The sequence below is a fragment of the Pundamilia nyererei genome, unplaced genomic scaffold (genome assembly GCF_000239375.1).
Source record: "Pundamilia nyererei isolate P.nyererei 1_Seehausen unplaced genomic scaffold, PunNye1.0 scaffold00049, whole genome shotgun sequence".
In the NCBI taxonomy this organism is placed as follows: domain Eukaryota; kingdom Metazoa; phylum Chordata; class Actinopteri; order Cichliformes; family Cichlidae; genus Pundamilia; species Pundamilia nyererei.
The window spans coordinates 3,406,657-3,425,252 of record NW_005187450.1 but is presented as its reverse complement, the minus strand read 5'-3'; the positions used below and the strand labels follow the sequence as shown (position 1 = coordinate 3,425,252).

Genomic DNA, 18,596 nt, shown 5'->3' with positions numbered 1-18,596 from the left:
ACTGAACTTGTTGGATGTAACTATTTCGGCATCAGTCCCACCAATGTAGATGGGGGAGGGTCGGGATCTGTTTCTGCCAAAGTCCACCACCAGCTCCTTTTTTTTTGGCCACATTCAGCTGCAGGTGGTTTACCTCAACCACCTCATGAAGCGGTCAATCAGTCGATATTAAGCTATCTATATTATAACGCTATATTAAGTTGATATATTAAACTATCTCAGGGATTAAATGTGCAGTTAAAGTTCTTTACACTGACAGAAAGAGGAGTTTAACTGGTCACACCTATTTAATATCAAAGCGGGTTGTTTGTGGCCTATGTTATAAATGAGTTAGACGTCCCTACCTAAATGCTCTAAACTGAAATGTATGCGTTATGTAGTTTTAAACCACTGCATATCTACACAATGTGAATGAATGCAGTGAGTTTATAGGGTGCTGATTTTAATTAAAAACAACAAGTAGAATACATTTTCCTGCACAATGAATAAAAAAGAACAAGGTCAAGCAACTTGTGGGAAAATGTGAATCTTTGACTTGAAAAATTTTTGCTACTAACAAATGTTTCCCACTAACAGGTCTGACTGATGACTGAATTCCAACTCAACTACAGATAAAAATGCTTCTCTTTCTTATATCAGCTGTGCAGCCAACAGTTTCAATTTCAATCTGAAGATTTTGCCACTGTTACCATAGCAACAGACAGTAGGACTTTTCTTCATAGGAACTGTGAATATTTGGGTTATTTTTGTGAATCTTTGTACTTCATATTATTCACATAATGATGTGACTGCATGGACAGTTAATCTATTAATTAAGTCCATAGTAAATGACGATGTATGCTGTAATATCAAGTTACACAAATCTTTGAAATTATACATTTACACAATGTTGGATCTAAAATCGCTGATGGCTGACCTGGAATTTATGACCTGGAATTTTTTTCTTTTAAATAATAAGATGGAAAAACCTATTTAAAAATGCAAACATTTCTTATATTTGTTATTAATGTTCACCCGAAGTGACAAAGGAATTTGACAAAGGAACTTAAAAAAATCACAGACAATGTCTTGAATAATCAGGCTACTTTCTTCAAACTGCTGGCATACTTGTGGTTCCTAGGCTATTTAAAAGTAGAATGGGGGTCAAAGCCTTTAGCTTTTAGGCACCTGTTCTGTGGAACTAGCTCCCATTTGGATCCCGGGGACAAACACCATCTGAGTGCTTCTTCTTCACTCACCTTTTTTCAGTTGCTATGTGTTTTTACACCACTCTGCAATTAATCACGAGTTATTACTTCCTGTTAAAAGGGAGCTTTTCCTTCCCACTGTTGCTGTGATTTGATGCCATATGAATAAAATTGAATTGAACCATTACATATATATACACTTATATTTCATACATGGACCATTCATAGAAAATTATATAACGATCACTCTCTCTGGTGGCATAATCTCTTGCCATCCCTAGTACCACCATAGATTTGTACATGAAAATGTTGTTTATTAAATTAAGTTAGCATTAGCCTAGCTAAAATTGACACTGAATATAAGTTCTAAAACTAAATATACTGCAAAATGTTACCCCCCAATAAAAAATAGTTAAATATAGCATCAAATGGCTTGATTTGTTGTTGTCAGTAGCAACTAACAGTGCAGACTTCTGATATTTTGTGCAAATTTAAGCATGTAAAACTTTGATTATTTTTAATAAAAAGTGTGTGAAACTGAACTTAGACTTGTATTTCTAACTCATCCACTTCCTGTTGTGTAGCTTTTTTTTCTTTTATACTTCTTGGGCATAGTGCTTATTTATTATATAGACTACACAGTACACAACATCAAAATTCACATTTTTTTATGTAACTGAAATATGTAATAATTTGGGCTTAAGCCAATAAGAAAGTTGCAGACTATGTTTATATGAAAAATGTATAAACATGTTTATTAAAATACATCAAATTCAGAATCAGAAAGACTTTATTTATCCTGCATTTGATGTACTTAGTTGATTACAGAATTTAACACCTGCATAAGTGTAAAGAAATGGCTTTGATTTTTCCACCCTAAATTTTTTATGCCACCCTAAGAACATTTCTCTAGATCCGCCCCTGCTGCTGAGGGTCTCAGAGGTGTTTAACACATGGATTATTCTGGAAGGGGTGCAGCAGCTCTGTCTGCCAGCAGGGGGAGCATCGCGGCTAAGACTGTTAAAGGTTTCTCACTCAGCCCCTCCTTCCTTCCTTCCTCTCTCAGTGGTCACGCTGTCATTTGTCGCCGGCTCCCGTGCTCTGACAGTAAAACGGTAAAAATGAAGATTTGGACGTCAGAGCACATTTTCAAGTGAGTATTTCTTTTTTTTGCGGTAGTGTTTTATAAAGTATGGTTGTTAAGTTGGCTATTTCTTCTTATATAATCAGTTTTCGTGGCTCCGTGTGCAGTCTGGGCGAAGCTTGCAGATAAGTTAGATAACACGAAGGCACGCCGCTTTAGTCGAGTTACCCAACGCTTTTAGTCTATATTAGTTATGTTTAGAAATGACTTTTGACTTCCCACCGCGTTTGATGTTTACAGCTGAAGCCTGTATTTGCTACATGTATTGGTTTTTGAAATTAAAGTGCCCTTTACCCGAGTTAACTTTTGTCGTTAGCTTTGTGCTGCTAACATTAAAGCTAATTTTTTCGCCTTGAATACTATGACTGTAATTATGTTTAGGTTTATTGTAACATTTCAGCCTTGGAGGACTGTTTTCAAATGCTTTCCCCGAGCCTTGGTATTTGTTATGGGATAAAGAAAAATTTAATTACCCGCGTGTTTGACATTATCGACGGGGAACGTTACATAACGACCGGTCTGTCGTTTAAACACAATAAACGGTATATAATCAGAGCATTTCTGCTCGTTTTACAGCGACTGATAAATAAAATCAGTCTGGTTGCTTAAACCCTCTACTAGAAGTTTCCAGAGAAAAGCCGTGTGTGCTGCTGCTGTGAGTCTGCGCTGTGCAGAGGGGGCGTTTCTTCTCCCGCCTGTCTGCAAACACAGACACTATTGTGATTCACCATCAGCGATGTTGTTACATTCAAATGTCCCCATATTTGCAGAAAATAATTTGTTCCTATATCATTACCTCCTAAATTGGGTTTGGAGTTAAGCGGGTCGTCTGCTAACTTGAATGTTTGCGACAAAGCGCTGCATGAATGGATCTGACTGTTCGGAGCCACAAATGCACCACATCTGCTGCTTGCATTGCAAGATACTAAATGCACTAAACCTTTTCTCCAGCCAAACAAGTCAAATCAAGCGATGTCTATTAAATATCTGTTCTAGTTCACTTGTACACTTGTTCTGATGGAAGTAGAGATGCACAATAACGCAACTGGTCCTTTTTGTTGCTTGTAAGATGAGTGAAATACAGGCATGGTGGATTTTTAAGTAGTGTTTACCTTAGTAACCTCAGAATCTAAGATGTTTTTCCACACTGAAGAGCACACTCTCAGCAGCAAGCATTGAGTCATCTTCAGAATGTTAAATTGCCCGTTTCTAACGTTGATATCGATTCAAACAGCCACCCATGGGAGACTGTGACCAAGGCTGCGATGCAGAAGTATCCCAATCCCATGAATCCCAGTGTCTTTGGTGTGGATGTTCTGGACAGAAGTGTGGACACTGAGGGACGGTTACACAGCACCAGACTGCTCAGCACGGAGTGGGGGCTCCCTGCTTTGGCCAAGTCGGTGAGTTAAAAGGATAAGAGAAATGATCGACGTGTTTTGTTCAGACTGGGTAATGTTAAATTGTTTTTCCTTGTATCATTTCAGAGTTGTATTACTTTTTTATTTTATTGTTTCCTGCAGATGTTTGGGGTCACAAGAACATGCACGTATGTCCAGGAACATTCAGTAGTGGACCCTAAACAGCAGACGTTTGAGCTGCAGTCTACAAACGTGAGTAGGATTGACAAATACTTTTATTATGCTTCATCAATACAGACATGAAAGCCGAATTGTTATGGAAGGATGTAACTGTAACCTGATCTCTGCAGTTGTATTTACTTGTCTAATCAGCATTTCTGTCACTATAGATTTGATGTGGTTGCTATGTGTCACCTTGTGGCAGATGCTGATATAAAAAGACTGATTCCAGGTGTGCTTTGTTCTTACAGATTTCCTTTACCAACCTGGTGTCTGTGGATGAGAAGTTGACATACAAGCCACATCCACAGGACCCAGAAAAGTAAGGGACTCATTTTTATCTTTCTCATCAGTTAAATTGGAGTTAAAAAGCACAACATTAAAAAAACCCTTAATATTATTGCAAAAAGGTTTTGAATGTTTAACTCCAAGATTTTTAAAAACAAAAAGAAACTCTACAAAGAAAAAAATTGTTTCAGCTGTGTTTGTGACTTTTCTATGCTGGCATATTCAGGACAGTACTGACACAGGAGGCTTTGATCAGTGTGAAAGGCGTCAGTCTGAGCAACCACCTCGAGGGTCTCATGGCCAAGACCATATCCGTCAATGCCAGCAAGGTAAAGCTGCTTTTAAAATCCTCCTTAAACTCACCTTGATAATATAGTTACTCTTCTGATTTTAAAATCCTCATCACTGCGCGTTATAATGTGAGGCATTTGTGTCTGTTTTAGGGTCGGGAGGCGATGGAGTGGGTAATCAGACGGTTAAACACAGAAATCGAGGAGCTGACTGCCACTGCTCGCGGTACCATGCGATCCCCCATGGCGGCAGCAGTTGCAGATAAATGATCTGGATCTTCCCGGTTTGTTACTCCACCATCATGAACCGATGGGCTTCTCTGTAATTTTCCCCTCAAAGGGGACCCTCACCTCATCTGCCAACGCAGCCTATTAACCACAGCCCCATCCTTCGGCCCTGCGTTTGTTTGTCATGAGATCATTGTTAGTCCTTCCTCAGCAGTCTGCGCCAACAGACTTTTACACCAGTCAGGTAGTGACGAGGAAGCATTGAGCTGATGACTGTTTAAAAACAAAAACAAAACGCCACTTAAATCGGACTGCACTTGAAGCTCATATGACTTGGTTTTGTGATATGGAAACTTTTTTTAGAATTGATTTCACAGCGTGCCTCTGAATCATCTCACCAGGTTCTTCCTTTTGTCTCTCACATTTCATCATCGCTTTCAAATCTTCATAAACAAGCAGAGGATGGCTCGATTGGAGCAACTTTAATGTCAACCTTTGGATTGATTGACCATGCCGTGCACAGCAAAGCTGACTGAAATGTCTCAAAACCAAATGCTGCCGTGCACACAGACTGTAAAAGAATATGAAAGTAAAGGGGAAACTGTAAGTTACAAACTGCATCAGCTTTCTGTCAGGTGGGTTGATCAGATTCCGTGTACCTTTGGGTGATGTTTTCACCATAGCAGAAACACTTTGAAGAAGTGCAACTTCCCTCAGAACATGGGTTAGACTTTGAGGTCTGATACTGATACTGCATCATAACTGTGTCAGGGGTCACAGGAGAGTGAGAGAAGGTGTTGTAGAGCAATGAAGGCAGCTTAGACTTGTTATTTAACAAACGTCTCAGTGCATTTAAACCAAGTGGAGCAGACTGTTGTTTGTGTTACTAATGCATGACTACTGGTATATATGCTACAGCTGTCAGCACAGTGGACCGGACTTTTTTTTTTTTTGGTTCTTTTTCTTCACCCACTTGTGGGTCACTGTGGTCGAGTTTTGCTTCAAGAATACTTGATTTCTGAATTCAGTTTTTTCTTACAGTGATGTGCTGTACAGTTAAGTGTTACAGTATGAGAATGTAAATACTTGAATGTTTAACTTAATTTCAGCATATATACTTTAAGTGGCGGCAAGTCCTCGAAGGGTGCAAATTAAAAAGAAGGAAAAGAAGAGTGGGCACTGAGCAACGTGTCAGGATTCACCAGTGTTTAGTGTGTTGTTGACGCTCACCAGTGTTGTGGTGCAGCCCTGCAGGGTTACGTTCAGGGTCACATTCTGTGCCTACATGAGAAATAGAAATAACCAGTTTTACACCCCAGAACGCTTTATTCTAACTTTATTTGTGGCAAACGAGCTCTGTTTTATTTGATTGTTATTTATTTTGTATTTGTAACATTTACAAAGGCTGAACTGACCAACTAAGAACTGTTGGCTTGTGATGTTGTGCAAATTTGGTGCAGTCCCTCCCCCTCTTTAAATCTTTCTTGTTTGTGTCATAGAGAACTCTCAGGTGCTACATTGTTAACAATGGCTAGTGTCCCTAATAAGTTTTTCAAAGACCACAAGGAGATGAAAGAAATGTTACATCCCTTTTTTTCTTTTCTTTTTTTGTACTTACTATAAAATGTACAAAGCTACAAATAAAGTTTACATGAGAAGGGTTGGTGGTACATCTTAAGCTTTGTACAGTGTTAAAGTGTCCCTTCTTGGATCTCAGCAGCATCACAGGTCTTCCAAGATGCTCCATGGTTAGCTTTCTGTTTCGACAGCATTACATGCATACTTCCAGTTTGACTCATCATTTAAAACAGTAACTGTCTGGTTTTCAGTTTCATCATGTGCAACCCACCTCTTGATCATTTTGTCTAAAACCTGACCCGTCCACACAGTCTCATTTCATGAAATGTGATGTTTTTCTATGGGGTACATTTTGAGAACAGTGGCTGTAAATAGGCTTGTATTGATACTTTGGTGGTGTTACATTCCAAGAATGTGAACGTGGAACAAAATCTAAAGTGTGCACACTGAAATGTTACAAAATAAAGAGATGTCATTGTTTCATGAACATGGTGTTGAGGATTTGTGTCAAAGATTAAATGGTTTTAAATTCTGTTCACTGCTGTCTGACTTTATGAATCAAACACCTCTTTTGGAATTTTCCTTTTAAAGACATTGCCCTCTGGTGGTAGAATAAATAATGCACAGTGTACTGTCACCAGCTACAATAGGATTGTCTATTAGGGTGCTTTTTTTTTTTTTTTTTTTTTTTAACTCTATTGGTATACTCAACAGTAGTTCACCTGCTAGTTAATGCAAAAATCCAATCAGGTAACACCTAGATGGATTTACACACGTAGATGGGCTCAAGGTGACCTGCTGAAGCTCAAACTGAGCATCAAAATGAAGAAAGGTGATTTAAGTGACTTTAAACAGCGTGGTTGGTGCCGGATGTGTTGATCTGAGTATTTCAGAAACTGCTGATCTGGGATTTTTCTCCACACAACGGTCTATAAGGTTTACAGAGACTGGTCCAAAAAAAGAGTTCAGAGGAGAACGACAGACTGCTTCAAGCTGATTTGGAAGGCAACAGTAACTCAAACCACCGCTTGTTACAACAAAGTATGTAGGAGAGGATCTCTGAATGCACATCAAGGTTTTTATAGTTAACTAAAACTAAACCTAACATAAAAACGAAGAACTGAAAAGAATTAGAAGTATTTTCCTTACTGTTAGTATCTGAGTTTAGTACAAATGTTATTAGAGCTGGACTAATGAGGACACTTTTGGGTGTCTACAAAAGTCAATGAGTTAACTGCTTTAAAGAAATTCTGTGTTTTTATTGTAATATCTGTACTAGTTTTCCTAGAGCTTGCCTCTGACATATGCACTTTGTGTTATAATAATTAAAAAGACCCAAACTAACGCTGAACATTTTTAAACAATAAAATCTAAGGTGAAACAAGAAAATCCTCCCTGGAGACAAACTGAAGCTAAACTGAACTAAAAACAAAATAATCAAAATGAAATAAAAATAAAAAACTAATTAGAAAATACAAAACTACAATAACTATGACGCACATCGCATTGAACCTTAAAACGGAAAGCTACAGCGGCAGACAAGCACACTGGGTGCATCTCCCGTCAGTGTGCCTCTTCTGATAATGCACCATGCCAAAAAGTCATCTCAGTTGGTTTCTTGAACATGAAAATGAGTTCACTGTACTCAGATGAACTCCACAGACACCAGACCTCTGTCCAGTAACCACAAATCTATTTTTGTTTTTACAGGGAATTGGCACAGCGAACAAATCATGTCAACATGGACCAAAACATCTGAGGAAAGTTTCCAGCACCTCGATGAAGGATTATAAGAGGCAGTTCTGAAAGTAAAAGAGGGTCCATGAGGGTGTGCCTAATAAAGTGACCGGTGAGTGTACGTGTCTATAAAGTCCTCTAAAGTTATGACAGAAGTTGTTTTTAATCCTTTATTCACTCGTCTTCACATCATTATTTTCATCAGAGAATCTAAAAGAAGTTTTAAAAATAGATGTTGTCACTAAGAGAAAAGAAGTCTGGCAGCTCCACTTAGGAAGCGTTTCAAAAGTTGCAAATAAGATGTGCAAATTTCAAGCCAAGTTTTTTTGATTATGTACTTCAAAGCATGATTTTCAATCCAGACATGAGGAGACAGCATTAGGGCTGTTACTACAGATTCATTCATTCACATTCATTTTGATTGGTGGTCGGAGGTTTGATGAGGAACTGTGACGAGGAGCAGCCATGTTTGGTGTTTGTCAGTTGAAGCGTCTCTACGTTAGCGACACCTGCACGTCTGAAGAGATTAATATGAATCCCTGTTTGGGACAAAGACAGTGGTCAGCCCAAAGATGAATTCTGCTCTGAGTTACAGATTCATTCAAAGACCAAAGCATTGTGTGTTCTCCTAAAAGTACCGACCTTCTCCTTCTTCAGAACCGAGTTGACCAGCTGTGCATGTTTTGTCCCGAGGACAAGAAATCCTTCTCCCAGTTTCTCTGTCACAGAAAAAAACAAGTCAGGAAAGGAGCAACACTGTTTCCACACAGCGAGCCTCCCCCTTTGTTAGATTGAAGAGAAGGGGAAGTACTTCGTATCTGCCCTGCGTCGCTCTAGTTTACGGAAACTGCTTGACATAATACACATTGTTTTTTAGATAAATGTCATGAAGAAGTGGAAGTAGCACAAAGTGGCAAAAATGAAGTATCTAAGACTCACGGTTCACTTTAATCAGTACAATTTCCCCCCCCTTCCTCGCCAGGAATTCAAGAGAGTCAGTCTGCAAAGAGAAAAACACGCTGTTGACCTGTGACCAACAGAAAATCTGCTGTTTTTACTTGTTTATTTAATTTTGGGGACATTTACCTTGAAAGTCCCCACTTCACTTGACGCAAGGGTCAGCGTCAGACTGGAAGAATACAGTGTCATTATTTTTAGAATGAAGTTTAAGAAGTTGAGCTCAGTTTTGCAGTTTAACACTTGCTTATGCTTACTTATCCATCTTCACAGAGCCTTTCAGTTTTCCGTCATCGATCCACAATTCGCTACTGAATTTGGAGTCCTGGAACCAAAAAAAAGGATTATATTTCAGTAGCAACAAATGTTAATTTCTGTTACATTAATCTGTCATATTTTGTAGTCGATCAGTGCTGCTAAAAAAATGTCAGAAATCGTAAAGAATGCATGCTGCAGTTTAAGTTGGTCCAAACTTTGATATCAACCCTAAAGATAATATAGTGAGTACAGCGAAGGTCCAACAAACAAAAGTACTCACAACATTGATGGTGAACACCGGGATCTGGGTACCATTGGGTAGGATGACGGAGGCCTTCGCAACAGCCTTGATGGTGACGTTAACGGCATCAGGCTGGATGGAAAACTTTGGAGCCTCTTGGGCATAAACCAGAACACTCATCAGCATATCTGGATACATCTCGGCAAGCTGCAAAGTGAACAAGTAACAAGTGTAAACACTTTATTCTTGACTGTATCGAACTTAAAGAGAAAGTAGTATAAATTAAGCAAACTGCTGCTAAGTAAGTGAGGTAACGGAGTCCTGATGAAACCAAATGAGTCCCAGATGAAGATAAAGACACAAAGCTAATCATATGAACTGAATTAAAGAGGGTTTTTTTTAATACGTGCAAAGACAAAACACACAAGAGGCCACAGAGTGTTTCATCGACTTCTCCCGGAGGTCATACTAGAAAAGGGATGTTTACCTAAGTACTTGAGACAGGCATGGAAGACATACTTCCTCTCTTAGCCCATTTGTAAAATACTTTCACTTCCACGATAGCAAAACTTAGCTGTCTTGATTTTTTAAATAGTTTTTGTGACTAGTTATCAGCATAGTGTGTGTTTGTTTTTCAAGCTGGTTGGTTTTATCATGCTTGTCATTTTGTATATGCAAAGATATTTTAACATATCTGTTAAAACATCTTTACATACAAGCTTCTGAATGAATGACAAATGTAACGTGATCGTTGGTGTTAGACGGATCGGTCTGAGGATTTCATAAACTGCTGATCTGCAGGGATTTTCCAGCGTAACCATGTCGAGGGTTTACGTGAATGAGGTGAAAAAATGGTCGGAAAAAGAGGAAATATCCAGTGATCAGAGAACAGTGAACTGTCCTCACAGTCACCCAACAGAACTGTTGGGTTTAACACTTAAACCCCGCTGACTCAGAGACCAATCACTTGTGTACAAAAGCAAGACCACAGCGCTTTCTGTCTTTTACTTGCTGCAAGGGGAGATCTTCTCTGATCTGATCTTAGCCCACCTCCAACTCCCGCCTTCCTTCGCAGCTAAAACACTCATATGTGAACATGCGTCGTGTGTGTCTGCAACAGTGAACATGTGATGTGTGTGTGAATGTGTGTGTGTGTCTGTGAGCATGTCAATGATATGTGAGTGTAGGTGACACACAAAATTAACTCTATACATTTAAATTTTATTTTAGTTGGGTTTAAAAATGTTTACAAAATTAGCTTATAGGTTTTTTTATGTTAGCCTAGTAAAATCTTTTTCTAGCTTTAATTTTTCATTTCGTTTTATTTAACCATATCAACCTTGGTCAGGGTGGTTTGAAAACATTAAACGTGAAAACTAATTGAAAAATAAATCTGAGCGAATGCAATGATGTTTGAAGTATCGTTGTTTTGCAGGGTGAACATCATCATGTAGTGTTTCTGGGATTACTTTTCAGTGTTGCCAAATGTAACCCTGACACAAACAGACTTACCTTTGGAATGAATTTTCCCAATGAGGTGGTATTCAAGTGCACTGGAGATATCGCAGGGATCTGAGAGGATAAAATAACGTCTCTTAACCACACACTTCACCTCAAACTTGAACTGTTTTGCTTTTAACTGTCTTTTATTTTTAGTATGTGTGTTCACTTACCATGCTGTCATTGATGAGGAGCTGAAGCAATTTAGCTGAGAAGTATGCATAGGAGGCAGAGTTCAGAGTGAAATCAGACATGCCCACTGACAGCATGTAGCTCGGCTTGTCCGGCATGGTGAAAGGCTGGGCCTCAAAGGGAGGCTCGACCGGAGCTTTGATATTGTAAAACTCCCCCTTTAATTAAAAAAATTGATCAAATAAAACTAAATATCATTATTTTGAAATTCTTATTCCTTTCTCAATGTTTTTTCATAAGCTTTCATTATAAAATATAGTTGCATATGTTGGCTTGTAGATGGAGTGTTATGAGAAGCCCGGGACATTAACATAGAAACTGGAAAATGTGTATCCTTACCTTAAGGCCCACATTCATACTTGAAGCACCGATGATAGGGATGTCAGTGAGAGGAAGGGCAAGAGAGAGAACTTCATTCACATCGACTGAAACTGAGCAGAGTGAGAAAAAAGCATTATTCCTTTATACATTTAAAATGCTGTTATTTTATTATTCTGTTCACTAATTTGTGGCCCACGGTTTTCCTCTTTGTAATTAGGAGCTGCAGTACCGTTCATGACATGCAGGAGGTTCTCAAAGCTTTCAATGTTTTCTTCCACACCGGGACACAGCTAGGGAGAAAACACAGCAAAGTCCTGGTGTTTTAACAGCACATTTCAGTGAACATTATGTGACGATCACACAGAAAAGCTCAAGCATCCACTAACACATGCGATGAAGCTGTAGAGAAGCACTCACTCTTTTCTGTATTTCATCTCTGATCCGTCCCTTGAAGTGTTCCACAAACGGTTGGAAGATGAAACTGTTCACAAATAGAAAGCCAAGGTTTACATCATACATGAAATCCCCACCACCTCCCCGTGTCTCCCTCTTTCTGCTCTACTGTACCTTGCTCCACCATGAAATTCTATGTCCACATCTCCAACCTGAGCGTCACAGCTGATGCTGCTGACAGACAGATGCCCGTCAGCTTCTTTCCCCAGCTGCACCACAGAGGTCACATCTACGTTAAATATAGCCATATCAAACGTCCCGCCATCGTTTCTGGATATACAAAATACAAACACAGTGCATTGTTGGTGCTGGTGAACACTTATTCACACAACATCTGCTTTCAAAGGCGCTGAAACATCTGTCACTTGTGCATATGTGGCGTATCTTACAACAGGCATCTGATAGAGTTTACAAATTAGGTCTCATGTTTAATATAGATGTGAAATGTTCCCTCTTTACTTCTCTGCTTAGAGAACATTCAAATGTGTTACATGGAAACTAAGTTTGGAAAAGCATCAGTAGATTAAAGCTGTAATTAATATTTGGGTTTAGCGCTGAAAGTTACTCTAACCCCCTGTTGTTAGAAGATAAAACAGAAAATATCACAGGTTTTGTAAACAGCTTAAAATAAGCTTTCAGGTTTAACATAACTCAGATGCCAGCTGTGTTAGAAAAGGCGAGCGGAACCTCACCTCGCCAGAGACTATCTTTAAAAACACACTATAGCTTCAAACACTTACTATCACTATCACTAACACTTCCTCATTTATACTTCACGTCTGCTTCTGTACATTACAGATTTAAATCACACTATAGTCAGTGGTTTTAAAAAAAAAAGGATGTGTTAAAAGGGATGATCAGATTGTCTCACGTGTTTTATTTTTTGGTTTTTTGGATGATGATTTGTTTTGTACCCAAATGGAACATGTTAAGAAATTACACCCTATAATCCTACTGTACAAAAGCTTGTATTTTACACGTAGAAAACTCACATTAAGCCAAAATGTGTTCTCCACCCGCCTGTTATTGCAATAGAGAGGTCTGAGATGGTTGTCTTGAATCCTGGGGGATTCTGAAGGAACTCGACAGAAGGCTCTGGTAAGTCACATTTTACTATGGTGATGCTAGAACGCAAAGAGAGAGCAGAGACAAACCAGAGGTTACAAAGCTGAGGAATATCAGTCATGTGAGTGAAATAAAGACTCCTGCTGGCTAACATGCATGTGCTGAAATTTTCATAACAAATGCTGATTCCTTCTATAGAGGATATTTTAGATTCTTAGATTTTGTACTTGTAGAACATGGAATGCAATCCTACCCTGTTAGAGTGTAGTCAACGTCCCCGAATATGATGTGAACACTGCCGGTGATGTCAGGGAAAGTGATTGTACTCAACCTTTCCTGAATCCAGTCTGCAGCTGCATGCTTCCCTGGGACAAACAGCACTTGCATAAAATTTCAGTTGTTGTGAATAAAACGGATCATTTATTAACAGACTTGTGTTAACACAACCTTAACAGCTAAGTGAAAGCAAGCGCTGATCCCAAATGTCCTTACCGTACTGAAGCCCCTTGTTGGTCAGGACAACTTGCACTGCAGGATTTTCTCCACAAATGCAGGAGAGGAGGCTGAGCACTACTGTCACAGATAGAAGCATTTTCCTCTGCCGTTTGTGGTGCAAACAAACAGTGCTGCTGTCAAAGACATTTACATTTTGGTGTGGGAAAGTAAACTCTTAACTCAAACGTGCACAGCAAACCTGTTGAGATGAATCACACAGGTATCATACCTGAAATGCGGGATGAACTTGCCAAATTCAGCTCTTCAGAGTTGCTCAGCATGTGCAAACATGTCGCCTCAGCCTCTCCGCGCTGTTTTTCTCCTTTAATTTCCTGTGTCACTGAGAAGTGAAACTCACAGACATCTAACAATACCCCGGGCCCCTCCTGCAGTCGTTCTCTGTTTATGTCGGTGTGACAAAGAGGAAGCAGTTGTTTGATTCTGCCCTGTCTGCATTGAACACATGGGTGGTATCACTTCTAAGAAAACCAATTTAGTTAAGCCAAATAGGACTGATGAGCAGAAAGAAAATTTCCCCTCCGTCTGCACTGGAAGCACAGCAGCCATAACCAGTAATTTTTGGAGGTAGATTAAAAGTATTCTTTAAAACAAAAAAGTCACTGTACCAACATCCTCATTCTCAGAATAAATGCAAATCATAGCTGTATGCTTATAAAAGGAAGTGAAATTTATCTGTTTACTTTTAGATTATTTAACTTTTTTTTTAAAGTTAAACAGCAATTGTGCTCAGATTGATCACATCTACAATAGGATTAATAACAAATGTGCTATGTTTTCCCACTGTTTGCTACTTGCAGTTTTATAGGTTTATGCTGTCTGTCATGAACTGATTATACTGGAAAATGTAGAAATGTACCTCCACCCCACTTTCAGTGCCTCCACTTCACATTGTGAAAAGGCGAAGTGGCAACAACTTATTCTTAATGAGGAAGTTTAGTAGAGGTTAAGCTAAATAAAGAAGAGAAAAGGTAAGAAAAGATTGAAATCACCAGCCATAAAATATCTCATTTATTTATCTCTTGATTCAACAAATACTCTTTTGTCTCACATACCATGATTAGTTCCATTAATTCACAACTGACAAGTTCAATAGGAACAGAATATTATCAGACATTTTTTTTTGTTCTCCATATATAACACAGTTAGGACCCACTTGCTTGCACTTGAATTCACGTCATCCAGAATGACACTTGAAACACCAAGAAAACAAACAGCAAGGACTACTATAGGCATAAAAATGAAAAGAAACAACAAAAAAAGAAACACAAAACCAAAAACCGACTGGAAAAAAAAATCATTCTGTTCAAACCACTACACACAAGTTATTCATGGTTTATGGTGCACCATCTGATCGGATGGGTGCTTTAGTCTTGTATTTTCTCTGAAGTGGGGGGATACTGATATCTAGCAGTTCAACAAACCAGCAAGAACATAATCACTCCATTGTTTTTCCACATATTTCATTCCCCAAATAAACACTACACGCACACAGTTAGACCTGTGTCGGGCTTTTTAACTGGATCTTTGCATGAAGACTGACACTTGACAGGCTTTTTAAAATGCCTGCATATTCATTCACCCCCTATCATGCAGGAGGTTGTGTTCCTCTGTCCAGTTAAAGAAACACGTTTTCTGGAATGAGTAGACTACTTTACACTATGACTGTAGAGTTTATTATTGCACATTATCACGAAGGCAAAAATAATAAAATAAAAAAAGATGTACATTTCACACAAATAATCCTCCTCAAGTGATTATGCCAAGTCCTCAGTGCGGTGTTTTCGTCAGGAGTGCGTTATTTTAGGACAATTGCCCTTCACAGGCCCTCTCTGAAGTTCTCAGTCGTGGATGTCATACCTGTACGCCTCTATGAGACCTTCAATGGAATGGATGAAGCCAGATATGGCACATATGCCCCCAATGATGAAAATGGAAACGTCGAAGAAGACGTGGTGCCACAGGAGGTTTCTCCATTGGAGCTTTAGGTGGAAGAGGCTTGGCAAGAGGAAGCACAGGCCAGCACCGGTGAGGCTCCCAGTTAAGCCCATAAGAAGGGCGAAATGGGGGACAAAGACAGCCATAAGCAAGGTAAAGACCACCAGGGCGACTCTGAGGCCCAGGCCCCATGATTTCAACTGCCCTCCGGGGCCGTAGCAGTCTGGAAAGAGGGCTCTCCCGCCATCCTGGAACAAAGATTTCTCTAGAACTTCAACTGCGGCGAAGAACGGCAGAGGGTAAGAAAGCAACGCCTTGGAGACGAGGAAGAGATTCACCACAGCCCGGATCGTTGAAGGCAGGTTATCCGTAATGACCTCTTTGGTGGCATCTGCCCATGTCAAGTAGGCCACCAGGGCGAAGAGGCCCTTGAGGACGCAGGCCGCAATGTGAGTCCAGTCCATCATGCAGTGGAACTCACTGGGCTTCTGCATGTTTCCCTCCAGCGATGGGAGGAAGATCTGGGAGGTGTAGCTGAACACGATGATGCCGATGGAAATGGGGAATTTCTTCACATCGATGTAAAACTTGACCTTCTCCCAGGCCCACTCTCGAGCCCTGGAGAGGCAGTAGGCAATCACCAGGATGTTGATGATGAAGTGGGCCAGCGTGCAGAGCAAGCTGAACTTGGACACGGCCTTGAGGTTCTTCAGGAACGCGCATGGCAGGAGCGCGGCCGTGGCCACCACAGACCAGGCTTTCTGTGAAACCGGAAACCCCGGGAAGCTGTTGTACATCAGGTTTCCGCTGACCACCACGTAAAGAATGCACGTCATGACCAGCTCGATGATCTGAGCCACGTTCACGACGTGGCCGCCCAGGGCCGGGAAGCGGGGCGCGCAGCAGGCGTTCGCGATGTCCACGTAAGAGTCCCTCACGCGCACTTTAATGCCGTCCTCGTTCTCTTCGTACAGACACGCGATGAGGATTTTGCCAGTGTAGCAGCACACCACAGCCGCGAAGATGATGAGGAAGAGGCCGAGGTAGCCGCCGTGGAGGATGGCGTACGGCAGGCCGAGGACAAACATGCCCTGGGGAAAGAGAAGCGCAGTTAAGTGGTAATGGACGAGACCCACATCGCAGTGACAGGCCGAGCTAACCCAGGCATGCAAGGACCAGCTCGTCTTATATAATAACAGCCTAAATTTATATTTAAAAATAACGCAACAGGAAAAATTGTCACCACGGATTATTTTAAATTAAACTGCAATAATATGTCCGATACCTGATCTGTACTAAATAATAGATCGAATTAAAGCGTTTAAGGAAAATTCCAAAACGAATTTTCAAAATCATTTGATTGAGCTTTTTAATAGCCTGGAGGCTCTGATAAGCACGTGGGTGCTATTCAGCCTCCAGGCTATCAAAGTCAAGCAGATCCCGCCTGCAGCTCCACTGATAAAAAGATTTGAATAAATACATTTTAAGACCCACTCACTGCAACGGATTTACGCTCAAACCAATTCGAGGTGAAGCCAAAGCTTGGATCTAACTGATAAAATGTAGCTTAACGGGCCCTTTGCATTTGAAACCTTTTATAGTTTCATCGCACAAAATTAAAGGTGACTAACTCTAATTTTGGCTTGTGTGGAATTATTTGCATCCCATGAGCATCATCCTATTTTCCAGCTTAAATATTAAATGTGAAAATATGAAGTCTTCAAGGTGACTTTATGTGCGGTTGCAGGCCTAATATGGCCGTGCAGCACATGGTACTTTTGCACTCACGCGTGCAGGATGACAGTAATCACGGCCTACCTGAATGGCGTTGGTGACGTTCCAGCCAGCTTCCCATGACGTGATTTTTGGCTTGTCTTCTTCCAGAGAGCCTGCTGTCTTCAGGGACGAGGGCCTCGGCCCGGTGCCGTCTCTCTGGTAGTGGCTGTCTCCCTCCAGCTCCCCATCTCCCTCCATCTGCCCCCCTTCTTCTTCTCCTTGAAGGACATCCATCTGCATACCTTGCCTGTAGTCATAATCCAAGTCGTCGCACTCCGCGAAACCCAAACCCTCCTCGTCCGTGGCGGCCTGGAAGCCCAGTCTGGCGAACACCCCACTGACCTTGGCCTGAGATTTGTTGGACACCGTGTGGGCCGCATTGGTCAGTTTGTTGGTGAGCTTGTGTCGGATTAGGTGAGCCATCTCTTTCCGAAAGAAAATCCGTTCTAAAGTTAAATAGGACGCGTAAAAAGCGCAGATTCAGGTGTATGCAGGGCAATTTCTTTGATTGTTTTCCTTTTTTTTACCCGCTACAGTGAAACCATGCCTGTTGCCTCTTCGATGTGACTGCAAAATAAACTAACCAGCATTCTAACGGCTGCCTAACCGATTTACTCAAAGCTTAAAAAATATCCTCAGCTGCTTTTCTTGGCTTGTTTATCCATATTACCTCCCTTAATAAAAACACTCCTTGGCCTCTGCCTCAACGAAGAAGCGCCTGAGATCAGACACAAAACGAAAAAATATTTCCATTCGTCGTTAAAAATGTCAATTTTGCATTTTTTCCTCCCCACATACACAAAGCAATCCTCTCAGTTTGGAGTCTTGTAGGCGACAACGTGAGCGCAGGAATCTCCGCATCACCCAGAGAGGGAGAGAGGGAGAGAGAGGGGCGTGCACGTGTCCGCACAGAGTGCCAGTGTAAGGCTCGCGCGCAGCGGAACCGTCACGGGTGGCGTGGAGAGACATAGATAGAGAGAGAGGGAGATCTCATCTGGGGTTGACCGACCGAACGATCACGAAAATAAAAGCGTTCAGGCCATTTAAATACATCAGTGTCACAGAAGTGCGTCTGACATCACGCATGAATGAAAACACCAGACATTTCACCTGCCCATCCCGTCAACAGGTCCACGGACACCGATACCAACAAACGGCGGGTGTGATGTGATGAAACAAACCTCCACCCTTTATCCAAACCTGCTGCTGTGTGGCTGTGTAAAAATAACTGAACTGGAAAGGCTATTTTTGAGTTTCCGAGTGCTCGTCTGGACGTCTGGAATACCTCAAATACGCCGATATGACAAATAAACAATGTCGTCTACAAAGGCGTGAATAATCGCGATATTC

At 40.8% G+C, this 18,596-nt stretch overlaps 3 protein-coding genes across 3 annotated transcripts; 1 reads left to right on the top strand and 2 right to left on the bottom strand.

The window, feature by feature from the left end:
• Positions 1-2,214: 2,214 nt before the first annotated feature.
• On the top strand, positions 2,215-6,782 carry prelid3b (PRELI domain containing 3). The gene is made up of 6 exons (XM_005733031.2): positions 2,215-2,340; positions 3,566-3,734; positions 3,855-3,944; positions 4,163-4,233; positions 4,426-4,528; positions 4,643-6,782. The coding sequence occupies exons 1-6, from the start codon at positions 2,309-2,311 to the stop codon at positions 4,757-4,759; spliced, it is 582 nt and encodes a 193-aa protein (XP_005733088.1). The 5' UTR covers positions 2,215-2,308; the 3' UTR covers positions 4,760-6,782.
• A 1,406-nt stretch (positions 6,783-8,188) lies between these two features.
• bpifcl (BPI fold containing family C, like) lies at positions 8,189-13,890 on the bottom strand. The gene is made up of 16 exons (XM_013910796.1): positions 13,744-13,890; positions 13,512-13,648; positions 13,273-13,384; positions 12,947-13,078; positions 12,069-12,224; positions 11,919-11,982; positions 11,731-11,791; positions 11,520-11,611; positions 11,162-11,338; positions 11,001-11,060; positions 9,528-9,695; positions 9,247-9,314; positions 9,119-9,161; positions 8,972-9,032; positions 8,675-8,751; positions 8,189-8,571 (listed from the first exon to the last, which is right to left on the bottom strand). Exons 2-16 carry the CDS (start codon positions 13,609-13,611, stop codon positions 8,527-8,529), a joined length of 1,416 nt encoding a protein of 471 aa, XP_013766250.1. The 5' UTR covers positions 13,612-13,648; positions 13,744-13,890; the 3' UTR covers positions 8,189-8,526.
• Positions 13,891-14,787: 897 nt separating this feature from the next.
• Positions 14,788-18,137, bottom strand: LOC102196540 (vesicular inhibitory amino acid transporter). The gene is made up of 2 exons (XM_005733029.1): positions 17,289-18,137; positions 14,788-16,561 (listed from the first exon to the last, which is right to left on the bottom strand). Exons 1-2 carry the CDS (start codon positions 17,667-17,669, stop codon positions 15,374-15,376), a joined length of 1,569 nt encoding a protein of 522 aa, XP_005733086.1. The 5' UTR covers positions 17,670-18,137; the 3' UTR covers positions 14,788-15,373.
• Between the last annotated feature and the right edge of the window lie 459 nt (positions 18,138-18,596).

Excerpts from the sequence above, each read along its gene's own strand:
- prelid3b (XM_005733031.2), top strand. The coding sequence starts at position 2,309 with ATGAAGATTTGGACGTCAGAGCACATTTTCAA. Across the intron at positions 2,341-3,565 it reads ACGTCAGAGCACATTTTCAA|CCACCCATGGGAGACTGTGA; the intron begins GTGAGTATTTCT and ends CGATTCAAACAG. Across the intron at positions 3,735-3,854 it reads TCCCTGCTTTGGCCAAGTCG|ATGTTTGGGGTCACAAGAAC; the intron begins GTGAGTTAAAAG and ends TGTTTCCTGCAG.
- bpifcl (XM_013910796.1), bottom strand. The coding sequence starts at position 13,611 with ATGCTTCTATCTGTGACAGTAGTGCTCAGCCTCCTCTCCTGCATTTGT. Across the intron at positions 13,079-13,272 it reads GTTGACTACACTCTAACAGG|CATCACCATAGTAAAATGTG; the intron begins GTAGGATTGCAT and ends TTTGCGTTCTAG. Across the intron at positions 8,752-8,971 it reads TGTACTGATTAAAGTGAACC|AGAAACTGGGAGAAGGATTT; the intron begins GTGAGTCTTAGA and ends TTTCTGTGACAG.
- LOC102196540 (XM_005733029.1), bottom strand. The coding sequence starts at position 17,669 with ATGGCTCACCTAATCCGACACAAGCTCACCAACAAACTGACCAATGCG. Across the intron at positions 16,562-17,288 it reads ACGTCACCAACGCCATTCAG|GGCATGTTTGTCCTCGGCCT; the intron begins GTAGGCCGTGAT and ends CTCTTTCCCCAG.